The sequence below is a fragment of the Pseudorasbora parva genome, chromosome 1 (assembly GCF_024679245.1).
Source record: "Pseudorasbora parva isolate DD20220531a chromosome 1, ASM2467924v1, whole genome shotgun sequence".
NCBI lineage: Eukaryota > Metazoa > Chordata > Actinopteri > Cypriniformes > Gobionidae > Pseudorasbora > Pseudorasbora parva.
This window is the reverse complement of record NC_090172.1, coordinates 64564722-64580123: the sequence shown is the minus strand read 5'-3', so window position 1 is coordinate 64580123 and position 15402 is coordinate 64564722. Positions and strand designations below refer to the sequence as shown.

The 15402-nt window shown below is 43.3% G+C and overlaps 1 protein-coding gene across 1 annotated transcript; it reads right to left on the bottom strand.

Moving 5' to 3' along the window:
* Window positions 1–739: 739 nt before the first annotated feature.
* On the bottom strand, window positions 740–15122 carry LOC137087728 (C-type mannose receptor 2-like). The gene is made up of 4 exons (XM_067452080.1): window positions 15086–15122; window positions 14619–14993; window positions 1281–1625; window positions 740–1116 (listed from the first exon to the last, which is right to left on the bottom strand). The coding sequence occupies exons 1-4, from the start codon at window positions 15120–15122 to the stop codon at window positions 761–763; spliced, it is 1113 nt and encodes a 370-aa protein (XP_067308181.1). The 3' UTR covers window positions 740–760.
* Window positions 15123–15402: the final 280 nt, after the last annotated feature.

The following is a 15402-nucleotide window of genomic DNA, read 5'->3' as shown; positions in this document are numbered from 1 at the left end:
GATCCTCGGATCCGGAGAGAATCAACATCTGATTCTCCACCCCGGGGGATGAAGCCGCTTCGCGGGCTTCCACACGAGGTGGGAGAATCTCTGAACTATCAGAGGAAGATTGAGAAAGTGCCTCGGCAGTCTCAATCTCCGCTGATACGTCCAGCTGCGAGCCCCATGATCTGCGACGCCGCGCCGCCTCAGCGGACGCAGGCCCAGAACCACGGGGCTCGCGTGGTTGGCCGGCCTCGTCAAAGACCGCCAACCGAGACCTCAGCACCCTGAGCGTCAGCAGCTCGCAGTGGCTGCAGGCGGCTCCCTCGAGAGCCGCCTGAGCATGCTGAACGCCCAGGCACTGTACACAAAGAGAGTGCGTGTCCGTTCCCGAGATGTAGCGGGGACACGGATGCACGCACCTCTTGAACTCAGAACTAGACATATCTTCGTTCTAGGTCTCTTTTTACTGATATAATATATTATATATATGGGACAGACAACAATAAATAGACAGACAATGTTCAAACACACACAGAGCGTTATGCTGAAGAGCGATAACTGACGCTACTATGCGCCGGGCTCCCCTTTATAGCTTCCGGGTATGCCGTCACATCTACGTCATGACGTAGGACCAATAAGGATTGGACTAGTTTCATTCATACTTCAGACGCGTTCATGCTAAGGGAGTATCCCCAAATCGTCGTTCCGACGCAGTGCGAAGTTCCCTCGATATAGGGAACAGTCAGTAAAAAAAGAAGAAAGACCAACATATCCTTCACTCATATCTGCTGCAGAGGAAGTTGAGTTTGTCAGTCTCAGGACGGCTGATCCAGCGCTGATCTCCTCCAGACTGAACTGCTCCAGATCTCACTCCAGACTCACATTGATCTGAATCATCTTTTGCCCATTTCTGATAGCACAGAGTCTCTCCGCTCACCCAGAACCAGAGTCCCACAGTACAGGAGTGACGTAAACCCAACCACACCTCCGCAGTAGACGCCCCTTTAACCACATTCATCACCTCGAGCTGCATCTCCTCTGAATGAACCGAGACCAGATCCACATGATTCTGTCTGCAGTATCTCAGAGCTTCAGACCACGTCCGGCTCTCTTTGATCAGAATCAGTTTATCTGGACACAAAACAAACCACAAGCAAAAACTAGAGAGAGACTGATCAAAAACAACATGCAGAACAAACACTGTGGAGGAATCTGTCATGTCAGACATGTAGCGTGAACTTTAAGATATCTGGAGGTGATGGATGGATTGTGTGTGTTTGAGAGGATCTGCTCACCTTCATGACACACAAAAGGATATTGATTGCTGCAAGGGATGTCATTCCATTGTCCCTGAGCCTTTGGTATGATCACTGCACAGTTTTCATTACCTCCCTGATTATTAGGTTCACCAGACTTCCAGTTTCTAAATGAGGAGTTCCTCTGATCTGACCACTGCCATGAGTCTCTGAACAGACCGATCCAGACATCATTAGATATGAGACGACCATTGATAAACTTCTGAATCTGTTGATTCTCATTCTGGTTCCTCACACTGACCAGATCAATGTGATTCTGTCTGCAGTAACTCTGAGCGTCTCTCCAATTCATCATCTGATTGACAAAGACGAGTCCTGTGCTCACTTTAAGAAAAAAACACACAGAAACCGATTCATGAGTCAGTTTGTTCATTATTCTTACTCTGATTTATGGTTTGGATGTGAATAAGAGCAGCGGTGGAGCATCAGAAACACTGATCATTCAGAGACTGATTCTACAGCTGATGATATATTAAATATTCAGAACATATTCTTGATGACTTTGCTGATATAAAATGAAGTAACTGTAGTAATTGTATTGCATCTTTATATTTCGCCATTATATTTTCTTGCATGTTTCCCTGTAATACTCTGAAATGTTATTCAATTTGGAATTCCTAAAGACAATGAGATGTTGACCAAATGGTGCCACAGCTGTAGTACAGTGGGGGAAGTTTGGTCTGATTGGACAGTTTGAATGTCTCAGGGTTTCAATCACATGATCAAGGGATGGATAAAAGAAGATTGCAACTGTTGCTCTGGCTCTTATTATCTGTCTCTCTCTCTTTTAGGGGCCTTCTCTTTGTCTCTCTCTCTCTCTCACGTGCATGCTGGGAGTGTGTGGGCGGAGCGTGGTGAGTGAGAGTGGTAGCCGTCTGTGCTTGGTAAGATAGTTCTCAAACTTTTTTTTTCTTTGTAAGTGTTTTGTTTGTGTTTGTTTGTTTGTTTGTTTTTTGTTGGTTAAACCTTGTGAGGATAGTCTGCTTCCAGCTTTTTGCAGGGAAGCATGACGACTCCAAACATAATGGGATTTGAACATTTAACTCGGCGTCATGGAGTGAAGATAGATTCTAACGCCAACGTGGAAGATGTTTGTTTGGCCGTAGGAGATGTTGTGGGTCACGAAACTATTGTGTCAGCTTCGCGAATGAACAATGCGATTGTGCTTTTTTTAGCACGATCGAGAAAGCCAATGCAATAGTACAGCATGGTGTTGTAATCAAAGGTTCACTCACGCCGGTGTTTCCTCTGAGTACTCCAGCCAAGAAAATAATACTTTCAAACGTTCTTCCTTTTGTAAAAGATGAGATCATCGTGCAGGAATTGTCACGTTATGGAAAGATTGTTTCCCCTATCAAAAAAATTCAGCTCGGGTGTAAATCGCCTTTGGTAAAACATCTCGTGTCTTTTAGGAGACAGGTGTTTATGATTTTAAAAAATGGCGAAGATGAACTTGAGCTGGTTTTTAAATTCAAAATAGATGGTTTTGATTATGACGTTTTTCCATCATCTGATACGACGATCAAATGCTTTGGTTGTGGAAAGATCGGACACCTCATTCGTAGCTGTCCTGATAAAGTTAACAAAAACACAGGGCAGATTGACGCAGGGGAGCGCTGTCGGTGAGACTAGCGCATCTGCGGCTGCTCCACTGGAGGTCGAAACTAGCGCAGCTGCGGGTATACCGTTAGACGAACCGGTCGCGGGAGCGAGTAATTCGGGGTCACTCCCGGTGTCTGCTGCTGGTCTTGATGGAGGTGTTGTGGTTGAGTCCGAGTCCGTGGCGGCAGAGATCGCTGTTGGCTTGAGTAATGCGGTATCTGTACCTCTAGAACAGAGATGCCCAAACTAGGGCCCGCGGGCCAAAGTTGGCCCGTGGTAACCTTTGATTTGGCCCACCGAGGTCCGAGAGAGAGAGCCTACATTTTGAAATGATAAACGCTCAAACATTATAATAAGCATGCATGTTTATTTTCCGTCAGTGAAACAACTCACTGCAGCCTGTAAAACAATTAAACAATTATCAGTAAATAATGGTAGCCCAAAGAGTATAAGAAAATTAATTATTAGTTAAAGGGGGGGTGAAGTGCTGTTTCATGCATACTGAGCTTTTTACACTGTTAAAGACTTGGATTCCCATCCTAAACCTAGACAAAGTTTCAAAAACTAATGTTGGACGTTTGATGGAGTATTTCTGTGTCAAAAATACTCCTTCCGGTTTCTCACAAGTTTCGGCGAGTTTTTTTCGAGTATGGGTCTATTTGACGTTAATAAGAGCGGAAGGTCCTTGTATGGGCTGTACGGGCTCTTCTCCCGGTAGGGTGCGCGCGCGCGCGTGACTAGAGCACGCTGTAAACAGTCTCTCAGCTGCAGATCCAGTCGTCCGTGAACGGCGCCGCGCTCCACTTTATTCCTATGGGTGACGTTGAGCGACTTCAACGACTCAGCACAGCATTCCGGAAAGGCAGCGCTGCATTTGAACCAATTTGAACGCAGAAATGACGGGAAGCTTGACAACATCGTTTCAGTTGCGTCTCAAAATGGATTTACACGCCACTGCTGTCACAGGACTTTACCAAATCATACCAAAGAAGTGTGTTTCTGACGGAGCGGTCCCAGCGATAAAGCTTCGACGGTGAGTTAACTTAAACTGCTTTAAATGTCTCTGCTATTGGCTACCGTCGCATGAGTAAACATCAGTAAACGACACGATCGCGTGCTTCGTCATTCAAATGCGCTAACGGTTACTCCATTGTTGTTCTCTGTATAACGTTACAGTATTCTGACGTGCAAAACCGTTTTGCTTGCTACTTCTAAGGTCTAGTCGCATACAATAGTCCATAAACCGAATCATGTCCTCATACACTGCGAGTAAACACACAGAAATGTGGAGAGGCCATTAAATACAGTAACTTACATACCACAGAGACGGACGTCCTGCTGTTGCCGTTTCTCCTGTTCAATTTATTTCTCCCTCAGATTTGATTGTGGATCATTATCTGTATTAGCTGAGATAGATGGGTTTCTCCACGCTTGAGGACGTCACCGCTTTGCGCGCTTGTCATTCTTTAGCTCCGCCCACACGATACGCCTCCAGGCGCTCGTTTTTTTCCGGAAAGACTCGGTACAGCCTATATTTCTTTTATAAATATGATAAAACTAAAGACTTTTCGGAGATATGAAGGATGCAATACTACTCTATAGGTACTCAAGATTGACATGAGATTGACTGAAACTGAGTGTTTCACCCCCCCTTTAAAAAAAGATTTGTAGATAGATTCCTAGCCTTTTCCCCCTTAAAGATGCGTCCTATGCCGGTCTGCGCTTTGAGATGAATGTGGGACATGAGCTGGATAGACACCTTTTCTAATATCTTTGTCTTCATGATGTTGCAAAGCAACACTTGTTGTAAAAGGGCTGAAGAGTGAATTTTATCTTCCACAGGGCCAAGACATCTAGGCTATGTTTGAGTATGCACCGGTAGAAAAAGCGAAAGTAAAACCGCTGGGTGCACGTGAACTGCGCTATTCCAATAAACTTGACGCGTAAAACAGCTGGGTGCACGTGAACTGCGCTATTCAAATAAACTTGACGCGCCTCAAGTCTAATAACAAGCACAAACATAAAATTTAATAAAATAAAATTTGTCAAAAGGTATTCGTCCTACAGTCTTTACCATAGATGTGAATGGGTATAATATACTTAATTATACGCAAACGAAAGGAAGAAGCATTAATATTTTCCTGTGAAAATGAGTGCGACGCGAGTGAAGATTTGAGAAAAGAAACCAGATGTCCATCAAATCGGGAGACCAGAACGCAAAACAGAATTAAAAAGCTGGCAGATCTTAAATTGGGCTCAGCCCACCTCTCTCATCCAGGGCTGCAATGTTACATCTGCGAATTTATTTCCTTTTTAAACAAAGTTTTGTGCTTTTACTCCTGTGGTAATATTCACGTAAAACAGCATTCACATACAAAACACTGGGTTAATGACGAAAATAGAGCTTTAAGTAGAAAATAGTTTTTATGTAAAGAGATAAATTAGAATAAAAAGTGCACAACTCTTCTTAAGTGGAAGGAAGCTACCTTTTTTCCCCATCACGTGGAAACTTGTGCGGGTGAGTCCTTATTTGGGTTAATAAAATAATGAAATTATAGTTTTTAAGTAGAAAATAGTATTTATGTAAAGAGATATAATTTACTATACTCTGTATTTTATCTTTTTATAAAAATAAAAATAAACGACGATATCATCGTCCATTGCGATGTTTTACTGTAAACATTGTCAACTGCCAATTTAGGGGATATCGCCCAACCCTATTTGCAAACAGTCTGTTCCTTTTTTAAAAGAGTAAAATATCCGTCAACATTATGAATCTGGATCATTGTGTATTTGACATTGAACCGTATTTTACATTGAACACTTGGGGATTGTTGCCCATTTAATTGGTTTAATTTAATTTTATTTGTAACACTTTACAAATAAAACTGCATTAGTTAATCAGATTACATTTGTTTTATATTTATTGTAAACATTATGAAATGAATAAACCCATAGCAACTTTAATGTAGGCCTAATACAGTTTGATTTATGATTTTTTTTTAAATTACTTTCGGCCCACGTCTCTCAATCAAGTTTGATTTTTGGCCCTTCATAGGAAAAAGTTTGGGCACCCCTGCTCTAGAACAAGATAGTGAAGTTATATGTAGACTTCAGATTGAATGATTGTGAACTGGACATGGAAGTTAAATCGACTTTTAAAACTCCTATTAAAAGGAAAAAAGGTTGAAATGATAAAAACAGTAAACAAGTTAAAAAATGTGGTGGTAATGATCATAGTTCGGATGATGATGATTCGGACTCTAGTGCTTCTGTTTGTTCAGAGTTCTCTGTTTGTTCTCAAAATGAAAATGTGACCCTTTTTGTATAAAGCTGAAGATATTAGTGTTTTTCTTCAGGAAACGAAAAGCCTAAAAGGTGTACAGGTTGAGGATTATTTCCCTAACCGTGCTCATTTTGTGAAGGACACCAGATATTTGATTAAAAAAGGGGCTTTTTCGGATCTTGAAGTGTACCGTTTAAGAAAGTTTGTAAACAAGGTAAAAAACTAATTTTTAGAGATGAGAAGAACGCTATGGTTTAATTTTCCGAGTTTGGTATTCTTGATCTCAGCTCTTTTCCCTCTTAGCTTCTTGTTGAGAGAGCTAAGAATGGGAACTTTAAATATAAATGGAGCTAGAGATGTTCGGAAAAGGATGATGATGTATGATTTTATCAATCAGAAGTCTGTTGATGTTATGTTTGTACAGGAAACGCATAGCGATCAAAGAAATGAGGTTGACTGGAAAAGAGAGTGGGGATGTCAACTTTTCCTTAGTCATAAATCCTCTATTAGTGGAGGCGTAGCAATTTTGTTTTCTAAAAATGTGACTCCAGTTTCTTATGATTTTGAGGAAATTGAAAAAGGTTGTTTTTTAAAAGTTGTTGTTAAATTTGAAAAGATTGTTATGGTGTTTTTTAAATATTTATGCTCCTAATAGTGGAGCAGAAAGAGTTTTGTTTTTAAATTTAATCAACACTTCTCTGAAAAACGGCTCGGGTTATGTATATAACCCTTGTTCCCTGAGAGGGAACGAGCACTGCGTCGGAACGACGAAATGGGGATGCTCCCTAAGCATCAGCGGCTCTGAAGTCTGAATAGAAACTAGACCAATCCGATTGGCGTGCGTGATGACGTCATTGTGACGGCGTACCCGGAAGTATAAAAGGGGAGCCGGCGCATAATGGCGGCAGTTATTTGCTCTGAAGCATGCGCTCCAGGCGTGCCGAGGTGTGGCGGCGCGACGCAGTGCTCGTTCCCTCTCAGGGAACAAGGGTTATATACATAACCCGAGCCGTTCCCTTTATCGAGGGAACTTCACACTGCGTCGGAACGACGAAATGGGGATGAGTACCCACTAGGCCACACCGAGGGTAGCGCCTGCCCTAGTGTGAAGCCGGAAACCGGGCACAACTAGGACTGGAGCACCCTGGCACCAGGCGTCACAGGGAGATCCAGGCTGTAAAACCTGATAAAGGTGTGCGGGGTGGCCCACCCAGCCGCCTCACAGATATCCTGCAAGGGGACCCCAGAAAGGAGGGCCACTGAAGAGGCCATGCCTCTGGTGGAATGAGCCCTCACGGCCAAGGGTGAAGGCAAACTGCGCATCCGATAGGCCATGGTTATTGCCTGGACAATCCAATTACTGATTGTCTGAGTAGAAGCAGGCAACCCTTTCTTAGGTGAACCAAAACACACTAACAGCTGCTGAGATCTCCTCCATTGTGCAGACTTCTCCAAATAGACTCTAAGTGCCCTAACCGGGCAGAGTAGGTGAAGTCTCCCTTCTTCCGCCGCCACATGAGGCGGAGGATGAAATGCCTGTAGAACCAGTGACCTGACCTTCTTCGGCGGTCACTCGAAACGAGTATGACTGTCCTCTCTGTCGGGTCGTCTTATTTGTGGATCCTCAGGTGGCTGTAAAGGCCGATCTGTGATCCACAGATTCTGCTGCAATGTTGGCATCTGAAGGTTGAGGTGGTGTATAGTTGTGGAGCCCTTCTCTGTTTGTCCTTGCGGTGTTGCCGCCTTGCATCTGCGGCGCGGCGGAGTTCTGTTTCGTGGTGTGCTGCACCTTCCTGCACTGCCTTTCTCCAGTAGTCCCTGTTAAACACTAGATTCTCCCAGTCACTGGACGTGATGTTAAACTTTTTCAGGGTGGTCTTGATATTGTCCTTAAAGCGTTTCTTTGGTCCCCCAGGGGCTCGCTGTCCTTGCTTTAGCTGGGAGTACAGGATCTGCTTTGGGAGACGGTTATTGGGCATTCGGATGACATGTCCTATCCATCGGAGTTGGTTCTGCATTATGATGGTAGTAATGCTCGTCATGTTCGTTTCCTCCAGAATACTGGAATTTGTACGTCTGTCTTCCCAGTTGATCCTCAACTGGATCAACTGGGAAGATTTTTCTTAAGGTTCTTTGATGGAATAGTTCTAGTGCTCTCATATGTCTGCTGTAGGTTGTCCAGGATTCCGATCCATACAGCAGAGTTGGGAGAATCACAGCTCTGTAAACCAGGACCTTGGTTTGAGCCCTCAGGTCTCGGTCATCAAAGACTCTTGCCCTAAGTTTGGCATAGGCTCCGCTGGCACAGCTCAGGCGATGTTTAATTTCATAGTCTATATCAGCTTTGGAAGAGAGAATGCTACCAAGGTAGGTGAAGTGGTCCACGCTTTCCAGAGTGGTGTTGTCTACTGTAATTATGGGCTGGAGTGATGGCTGGTTGGGTGGTGGTTGATGCAGAACCAGAGTCTTCTTGATGTTCAAGGCCAGACCCAGGGCTCTGTATGCCTTGGCAAAGGCATTTAGGATGCCCTGGAGGTCTTCAGGGGAATGTGCCACAATAGCGTTATCATCAGCGTATTGCAGCTCCATGATGGTGATATTCCTGACTTTACTCTTGGCTTTAAACCGGTTAAGGTTAAAGAGCCTACCATCAGTCCTATAAAGGATTGGGATCCCCTGTGGCAACTCCTGGCCAATAAGGTTAAGTATGGCTGCAATGAAGATGGCAAATAGGGTGGGTGCAGTGATACATCCCTGTTTGACCCCAGTTTCTACGGTGAAAGGCTCAGATTCAGAGCCACTGTTGAGCACTGTGGCTGACATGCCGTCATGTAATAGCCTCAGTACACGGATGTATTTGGGATGACATCCATACTTTGATAGTATGCTCCACAGTGCCTGCCGATCCACAGAGTCAAAGGCCTTTGCCAAGTCTATAAAGACCATGTACAGAGGCAGTCCTTGTTCCCGACATTTTTCTTGTAGTTGGCGAGCAGAAAAGATCATGTCAGTTGTTCCCCTGGATGGACGGAAACCGCACTGTGATTCAGGGAGTATCTCCTCAGATAGTGGTAGCAGGCGGTTGACGAGGACACGAGCAAGGACTTTGCCTGTTGTTGAAAAGAGCGAAATGCCTCTGTAGTTTCCGCATTCAGCCTTGTCCCCTTTCTTAAATATGGTAACGATTTGGGCATCCCGGAGCTCAGAGGGGAGCTCTTCCCTTTCCCAGATCTTGATGAGTAGATGGTGGATGTGGTGCCAGAGCCTTGGTCCTCCTTCTTTTAAAATCTCTGCGGGGATCCCATCAGGACCAGTGGCCTTGTTGTTCCTCAGATTTTTGATGGCATTGTGAACCTCACTTTCGGTAGGAGGTTCCCCCATGTCATCTCTGATGGCACTCTGTGGGATATGGTCGGCGATGTCTGGTTCGGCTGAACTGTCACGGTTCAGGAGTTCTTGAAAGTGCTCCTTCCAACGTGCGTTGATGGAGGCACTGTCTTTCAGAAGAGTCTGTCCATCTTTTGGGCGCAGGGGATTTAAACCGCTGTGGCTAGGGCCATAGACAGCCTTAGTGGCGTTAAAAAACCCTCTGGTGTTACCTGAGTCTGCCAGTATCTGGAGTTCTAGAGACTTTTCTGTCCACCAGTTGTTCTTGAGTTCCCTTACCAATCTCTGAACGTCAGCCTTGGCTCTAGAGTGTGCTGCCCTTTTGGCCTCACATGTTATGTCATTTTGCCACACTCTGAAGGCTTTTCGTTTTCTAGAGATAAATTGTTCTATCTCTGTATCATTTCCATCAAACCAGTCCTGATGTTTCCTGGACTGATATCCAAGAGTGGATATACATGAGTCATGGATGGTGGATTTGAGAAGACTCCAGTGCTCTTCGACGTTATCAGGATATTCTTGCTGAAGACTTTTATCGAGAGAGTCCTGAAGCTGTTGCTGGATGGCAGTTTCATTCAGGCTTTCAAGGTTCAGTCTTTGCAGGGTCTGCTTCTTCTGAATCCTTCTCCTTTTTTTAAGTTTAATTGACATTGTGGATCGGATGAGGCGGTGGTCTGTCCAGCAGTTGTCAGAGTCTATCATGGCCCTAGTGATGTTCACATCACAGCGGTCCCTGGCCCTTACAATCACATAATCAATAAGGTGCCATTGCTTGGATCGAGGGTGTCTCCAAGATGCCTTAAATTTGTTTTTCTGTCGATAGAGAGTATTGGTAATGACGAGGTTGTGCTGAGCACACTTACTCAGAAGTAGCACCCCGTTGGCGTTGATGTTACCGATGCCCTCCTTGCCAATAGTGCCCTTCCAGAGGTGTTGGTCCCGGCCTACCCTAGCATTAAAGTCTCCAAGGAGGATTATCTTATCCTCCCTGGGGATTTTTGACAGGGTTTCTTCCAGGCAGTCGTAAAAAGCTTCTTTTTCTTCAACGTCGGAGTCTAGGGTAGGGGCATAGGCGCTCACTACTGTCGCTGTCTGGTTGTTGGCCAACACCAGGCGGATTGTCATGAGGCGCTCGCTGATTCCCACAGGAAGTTCGGAGAGGTGGTTGACAAGCTGGTTTTTGATAGCAAGTCCAACTCCATGGTTTCTAGCCTCATCGGTTGACTTTCCTTTCCAAAAGAAAGTGTAACCACCTTTCTCCTCCTTCAGCTGTCCCTCACCTGCCCGTCGTGTTTCGGAGAGAGCAGCTATATCAATCCGGCATCTCTGCAGTTCTCTGGCTATGATAGCCGTTCGTCTCTCAGGTCTGTCACTGGAGGTGCTGTCCATCAGAGTGCGCACATTCCAGGCTCCAAAGTTAAATTTATTTTGTTTCTGACCGCAAATGGGTGTTCCCTCTGGACGCGGTAATCCAGTCGGGAGGTATGAGGCAGGCTATTTTTAGGGCACCTTTTCTAGCCCCCTCCCCATGTGGGGTAAGCAGAGCGGATCCTAAATAGGACTGCTTAGTCATGGGTGTAGCTGCCGAAGAGCTCTTCTGCCTCGTTCCAAGAGCCCAGCGACTGATTCTGACACCCATCGCCTAGATGTGCCAGCTCATGACTAGGGACTTCCAGGCTACACAACCCTGCCCCCGTTGCCACTTGCTGGTCGCCATAGGCCTTTATCCAGGGTGGTAGGGTGGATTCCCTTTGTGGAGGACGCCTGTGCGTGGCATTGTTTAACGTGTGGAGGCTGGTGCACAGACAACCACCACACGGTCTTTGGCAGGTCTGGGTCAGGATCCAGTGGCATGGAGTCCAAGACGACTGGGGACCCATCACTGCTGCAGCCTTCATCCGCCTTCCCAGCCGTTGTGATGCTCCACTTAAGACAGCCATCATCCTCTGCCTGTTCCGACGTTGAGGTCTTTTGACGTGTTTTTTTTAGGGGTGTGCTCCCTTAGCCTTTGCCTCTAAAGGCTACCCCACAAGGCAGTGGGACTATTTACCCATAGCTGGGGCTGTGGTTGGCGAGTGCCAGGACATGTCCACCGCTTGGTGGGCCTGCACACTGCGCCTCTGGGGCCCACTGCTGCTCCGAGATCCCCTACAGTTCAGCCTGGGTCCGCTAGGGCCCAGTTTCCATGTGTGGCCGCAAGGAGGCACTGTAGGAGTCTTGACGGTGGAGAGATAACACTTTTATTTGTGGCATACATTACAAGCCTTTGGTTTTAATTCAAATTGTATTCATATGATCAGACCAATGTACTGTGAAATTGAGAGTGTGATCAAAATCAATGTTGGTCTGTGTACCCCTTTTAAAGTACAGAGAGGGGTCAGACAGGGTTGTGCCATGTCTGGGCTATTATATGTGCTGGCTATAGAACCCCTGCTTTTTATGTTACGAAGCAAGTTAAAGGGTTTGACATTGCCACTGTGTAACACTGCTTTTTATTTGTCTGCATACGCTGGTGATGTTATTGTTTTTATAAATGACAGTGATGATGTTCGAATTTTACAACAAACTGTTAATGATTTTAAAGATATTTCATCAGCAATTGTAAATTGGGGAAAAAGTGATGCTTTATTGCTTGGCAATTGGGAGGGAGGAAATCCCATTCTACCTGGTGGTTTACTATGGCGAAAAGACGGGTTAAAATTCATTGGCAATGACTCTTTCATAAAGAAAAACTGGGAAGGGATGGCAGATAAAGTAACAGGACGTTTGAAAAAATTGAAATGGCTGCTTCCTCAATTGTCTTTTAAAGGACGCACACTTGTTATCAACAATCTTGCAGCTTCCTCCCTGTGGCATAGACTTGCATGCATTGACCCTCCTGTTGGTTTTTTATCTAAAATTCAAGCAGAAAGGGTGGACTTCTTTTGGGACAATTTACATTGGATCCCTCAAAGTGTCTAGTTTCTTGCTAAAGAAGATGGCGGCCAAGGTTTAGTGCATTTGACAAGTAGATGTGCTGCTTATCGTCTTCAGTTTCTGCAGAAGTTTATGCTGGGATCTGAAAGACTGGTATGGAGACCAGTGGCTCAATGCATTTTACGCAGAATAAGTGGACTTGGCCTGGACACTGCTTTGTTTTTAATGGATTTCAAAAAACTTGATTTTAGAGGAGTTCCGTTTTTTTATTGAAGTCTCTTTAAAGTATGGAGTCTGTTTAAACATCAGTGGATGGAACCTTTAACGTCCCTATACTGGTTACTTGAAGAGCCTATTGTGTGTGGAGCATGGCTTGATGTAGCTGGTGAAGAAATACCTGGTCTTAAAGATTTGCTGTACAGAAACGGATCTCTACAATTGAAACACATCATTAATAATGCAGGCCCTGATTTTAAAGACGTAGATGCAGTTTCAGCCTTTTTAAAGGTAAAGTCTGCACGCTTCATTAAACGTTTTTTAGATAAACTGCAGGGGGCCTTGAATGTACAAGAAAGACCTCTACTTGAGGAGTATAATAAGAAATGCATATTTCCAGACTCTATAGATCTCTTCCCAGATATAAGTATTGTACCTGATTTTATTTCATCAAATTACACAAATCCCTTGTTAAAGGAATTTGATGAGCAAATAGACTTTTTTGCTGCTAAAGGCAAAATATTATACAGAAGTATTGTGAAAGTGACAAACATTAAGTGGTTAAAGAACAGAAGTGATACTGTATGGAGAGACGCGTTAGAAATGACTGAAACAACAAAACCAGTGTGGAGGGTTCTTTATAAACCTCCCTTACCTAAAAGAGTTGATCTTCAATGGAGGATACTCCATGGAGCTATAGCGGTTAATTCTTTTGTGGAAATGTTGAACCCAAATGTAAGTGAGAATTGTCCTTTTTGCAATGAAAGGGAGACTGTTTCATTGTTTTATGTTTTGTAAAAGACTTCCCATTTTGTTTAACCTTTTAGAGATTATTTTTGAATCTTTTGAGGTATGTGTTACAAGGCAGGATTTTATTCTTGGTTGTGGGTATAGTATGAAAGAAAAGTTGAAATGTCAATTGCTCAATTTTATTGTTGGTATTGCAAAATTAGCCATCTATATAACTAGGAAAAAATAAAACTGAACAGAAAGGGGACAAAGAACTTGTACCAGTTTTTTAAAAAATGGTAACATCCCGACTTGTAATTGAGTTTAACTTTTATAAACTAATGAGTGCATTGAATGTTTTTGAAATTGAATGGTGCTGTGAAAATGTGCTATGTGCATTAGTTGATAATGAAGTTGCTATTTCAGAAGTGTTGATGTAACTATTTAATTATTATTTTTAATCTTATTTTTAATTGTATTTTTTTTATGTATTTTTTGTAATAATGTATATTGTGACTGGAGTTTGAGAATTTTGTAATAAATGGATTGCTAAATTCAAAAAAGTTCTCTCTCTCTCTCTCTCTCTCTCTCTCTCTCTCTCTCTCTCTCTCTCTCTCTGGTAACATACATGCTTGGTACGATTAATGGTATACGTTTTTATAATCACATTCATCCATTTTGTAACTATTTAAGTGTAACCATAACCAGATTCATTAAAGAATATCATTAAATTCTTTCAATTATAAATCATTTGCTAGCTAGTTTTGGTTTGGTATTGACTTTGAAGTGTTTCCTATTGCAATACAATATAGTCACATTAAAGCAACGCTCTCCCACATATTTTGCTATTGTAACTGTGCTTATTTCCGTCGTTGGTATAAGTAGCAATGGGTGGTTATAGACAAGAAATGTTCAGTTTTCTACCATCACGCTCATAACGTTTCTTTAGTCTTTTGGCAACCCTGCAGTCAGAACCACTGTAGCAGATCCACCCAAAACAGCATGCCAAATATGCATTTAATTTTACTCTCTATAAATTATATGTAAGTGTGAACTCATGAAATCAACAGTCTCTTCTATATTTATGACCACATTAAAAGTAGACGTATTGCATTAAAATGTTTATTTTTTATTTTTTTTTATAAATAAGTGTTTTTGTCATTGTATGGAGCTGCACTTACTGTTGATAGATGAACTGCAGATGAAAGTCAGTCTGTCACTACATCCTCCATCATGCCATTCTCCATTTCTCATAAAAGCACACTCGTCTTTGCCATCAGGTTGTCCAGATCTCCAGTTCAGATAGAGTACAGGATCAGCAGGATCACCTGAAGACCACTGCCATTTATTAACACTCGTCTTCTGCAGCCCAATCCAGATATACTCAACACTTCCATCAGTCACACTCTTGTTCAGCTCCTTCATGTCGTTCATGTTGTCAACGGTGGCCAGATCTGTGTAATTCTCTCTGCAGTATCTCTGAGCTTCAGTCCAGGTCTTCAACACGTTTATAAAGTGATACTGACGCTGAACACATTCAGATACGGAGCAGAGAGCTGTGAAAGAGAGGGTTTGATTTAATGCTTTTCATAACAGGGTCAAACCTGATGAAACTATAAACCAGAAATAAAACTACAAACACACTCACCAATGAGAAGAAGAACCAAATATAGAGTTTGCTCCATTTCTGAGGAAGAAACACATTGAAAAACTCAGAAATCAAACATTCACTGATTCATTTAGGAGTAAAATATGACCGTTTCGGTTTCTTAACAGCAGCATTAATGAAACACATAATCATTCAGACAATATGAACATCTCAAAGTCTAATTGTGTGTGAAGAATGAACATGTGAGTTGTTCTTACTTTAGAGGTTGTGTGTTTCTGTCCTGAGTCTGATGTTTCTGTCTGCAGCTTTAAACTACGTGATTATTATATCTGCTCTCATCCCTCATTCAGCGCAGC